At 40.0% G+C, this 3,563-nt stretch overlaps 1 protein-coding gene across 1 annotated transcript in view; it reads left to right on the plus strand.

The window, feature by feature from the left end:
• The first annotated feature begins 2,359 nt into the window (after positions 1 to 2,359).
• Positions 2,360 to 3,563, plus strand: part of LOC107096094 (plexin-C1-like) — a 9,221-nt gene continuing 8,017 nt past the window's right edge. Inside the window, exon 1 of the mRNA XM_015392597.1 lies at positions 2,360 to 2,490. Within this exon, the coding sequence (XP_015248083.1) occupies positions 2,413 to 2,490 (78 nt within the window). The 5' untranslated portion in view covers positions 2,360 to 2,412. The remainder of the gene's footprint in view (positions 2,491 to 3,563) is intronic.

Consider the following 3,563-nt stretch of genomic DNA (forward strand, 5'->3'; position numbering starts at 1 on the left):
AGGCTGAAACCAGTAAAGCTCAGACTCTAAAGTCTCTTGGTGGAGCGACTCTCAGTAGCTCTGATGGAGGTGAAGGCAGCAGACTGCTGGCCTCCTCGCTCATCCCAGGAGGACAGCAGGTCCTTTGGAGCGGAGTGTTCAGTTTGGATGGAGGAGAGACCAACACTGAGCTGCTGCTGTTTGACATCAGTCCTGATCAGAGCAGGACAACAGGCACCGATCCAGACTTCTATTACTCATCAAACAGACAGAACAAGCCGGTAGGTCGCTGGATTTAACTAAATCCCCTGATGATGGAAAACAGATCAAGACTCTAATTATAGACCTAAAATCAAATGTTTATCTATGTTTAGTTTTTTTTTATTTCTCTTTGAGATTAATAAAGTATTTTTGAACTGAGTTGATAAAATGGAGCAGATTGTTAGACGCCGAATAAAATAAGGCAGGCTGTCTTCTATCAAAAATGTATTTTTTAGATTAATATCCAATAATGTTAAATATTTCACTAAACAGGTCATCAAAAGCATTTGCTTTGTGCTTTGTTCACTGACTATTGAATGAACTTCACATAACTACACATTGAAGTTATTATCACCTAATAGTTATTGAGCTGATTGACAATCGATGCAGACTGCTCTGCTGCGTTTCAACATTGAAGACGGTGGATGTAACTGTTCTACTATGAAACTATATTATAGGTCTCATATTTGTACAGCTACTGATGATTTTATATCCATTTAAACATTAAAGCAGAGCTGTTTTTAATATGAACATTGATACAATTACAAGATAATTATTTCTGTTATCAGAGGTTTGCAAAAATATAGCCAATCTTATTCAATGTATCCTTAGAAAATTTACACACATTTTAAACAGATCGTACAGTCAGAAAACCCACTGAGTGCATTGAGTCACTGACTTGCAGGCCATTGACTTACATTGACCTCCAGCAGAACCAGGCTCAGTGTAACCGGCCTTCTGCTGAGGCCTACTGGGGGTTCAAGAGATTAGCAGAAATACGAAGCACTGATCCACAAATATGAACCCTGTGGTACTCCACAGGCAAATCTAGAGCTTGAGAAATCTTTATCAATACCATGAACAACCGGAATTCTTTCAGAAAAATAAGATTTAAACCAACCTCATCCTAAAGCCAGGCCTGGGTTTGTCAGTTAATCCCCAGTGGGACCAGCACCTGCAGGAACTTCAAGAGCATTGGGGAACAGTCAGGAGCTTGGGCCTTGTCTACCTGACGCTTAAACCCACTCTAGGGATGTGGGATGTCGAAGGTTTGGTGGGGAGCAAAGCCTGATTGGGTGTGTAAGAGCTACCAGCTAGAAATATTCAGACTCGCCTCAACACATAGCCTAGGCTCTGGAAACAAACTCCTTAAGAGAAGCTGTACTCTTCTACTACCATAGGAGTAGCATATGGAGAGAAGTGAAGGGCTGGGTGGGTTTATTTGTCTCCTAACTTAGCCGGGGGTCCAAGAGGACTTGGACGGTCGTCTCAGCCTATGGGCAGAGTGACGGAGTACTAGGCCTTCTTAGGCATTGGGCTCAATAGTGCCCCTCTTAGGGAATCCCTCATTCTTCTGGGGGACTTTAATCCTCATACAGGGAACTACAGTGATACCAGGTGGGATGCAATTTGAAGGAACGAACCTCCGGCTGTGAATCTGAGTGGTGTTTAATTGCTGGACTTCTATTATTCATGTGTTGTCCAAAATGCACATCATGTTGGACCATGTTGTATGCTTCTATTGTTGAGACCCATAAGGTTGCCATAAGGCAACTCCTGAACCCTATGGCGGACACTGGCAGTAGGAAATCTGTTCCCTCTGGTACCTGTTGTCCTGAGGAAGAAAACAGGTACCATTAACCCAAGCAAGCTGCTGCTTTGGCAGTTGCCAACAGACTGCCATTAACTTCCCTGGGAGTTACTTCTGCCCCCTGTCTGTCAGGGGGGCAGAAGATAAAGGGCTTGTGCTTGTCTCCAGCAATATGTGGGGTACACCATGGACAGGTCACCAGTCTATCACAAACGCTCCAGTTACATTTAGATATAAAAATATTGCCTCATGTAATCAAATTAATAAAAATGGTACACCAGGTGCACATTGTTCTTTATTAGGCAGAGAAGGCAATACAATGACTATGCGGTCAATAGAACGGAGGCGAGAACTTTACTACAAATAGTTTCACACAGTTTTCATCCTGGGACATAAAGATGAGCATGAAGTATTCAGCCTTCAATTAGTGAGAAGCTGCCTTTACAACAAAAGTTAGCTATGCTTATTTTCTATGTGTTTATGCAGGTTTATATACTTTAAATTTAATAACTATAGTTTCTGTTTCTCAGTTAGAACCAAAGACCCTGAAACCAGAGATAGTTCTTCTGAAATACCATCACATGACCTCTGTGTTGGCCATGAGGCAGGGCGACTGGATGGTCTTCTTCTTTGGAACTGCTGATGGATTTCTTATTAAGGTGTGTATAAAATTGCTGAACACGTGCACAGTTTTATATTATTAAAACACTTTAAAGTACAGTATTTCATTTTTTTAACTCTTTAATATTATGTTATTCTTATACATTTTTCTAAGGTCCACATTTGTGTGACCAATTTTTTCTATAACCTTTTTGCTGCTGTAAACAGCATATTTTCCCCATTGTGGGACAATAAAGGGATTTTCTATTCTAAGTACTAAACACATTACCATTGGACAAAAAACACTGTCTAAACAAAGATAATAGAAAAGGAAATTATCTAGATTTTAATACAAGAAGTCAGCAATCACAACAGACGACAATCTAACCTAAAGGTCTTTATTTTTGTGTGTGATGGAGGGGGTTTATCTTAAATACATCTGCTGCTAATGCATTAAAGACTGAATACAGTTGGTTGTGGTCTGTTCATTAGCTGTTTGAAATTTACAATGTTGCACTAATGTGAAATGTTATTTTCAGATGTTGATGATTGTAGTTAATGTGTCCCTGAGGGTGAAGTGTTTTATATCAATTTGTCATTTACAAGCTGAACAGTTTGTGTTTTTGTCATTTTCTGATCAAGGCTGCAGGTTTAGAAGAAGTATATAGTGACTGCTTCTCTTTTTCAGCATGTCTGATAAATCCCTATCTTTGGGTTCTGGGATATTTTCTGATCAATTGCTGCCGTTACTGCGAAGAATTAGCAGTACTTAATTCACAGTTGCCTGTTTTAGTTTCAGTGCACTTCTCTTTTTGTAGTTTCAGTTTGTAAAAGACTTGAGCGGTTCTTCATTTTGGGGGATGATGTAGCTTTTTACAACACTGATACTGACACATCTAAACTAAAGGCTTTTTGAGTCAGTTGGATAAAAAAAGCTCCAGGATCCTGATCGTAATGTTAACTTCATCTTCCTGGTCAACAGCTTGGTCAAACACTGCTGTGGAATAATATTTCATTTCTCACTAATCAGCTTTGTTGTTTCTCACGCTGGAACCAACAACCTGTCCAAGCTAATCCCATTAAGCAAAAGTGGATTGGAGGGTTGTCCTCACCACTTGAAGCTTCTTAGAGC

Source organism: Cyprinodon variegatus, unplaced genomic scaffold (assembly GCF_000732505.1).
Source record: "Cyprinodon variegatus isolate N-32 unplaced genomic scaffold, C_variegatus-1.0 Scaffold598, whole genome shotgun sequence".
NCBI lineage: Eukaryota > Metazoa > Chordata > Actinopteri > Cyprinodontiformes > Cyprinodontidae > Cyprinodon > Cyprinodon variegatus.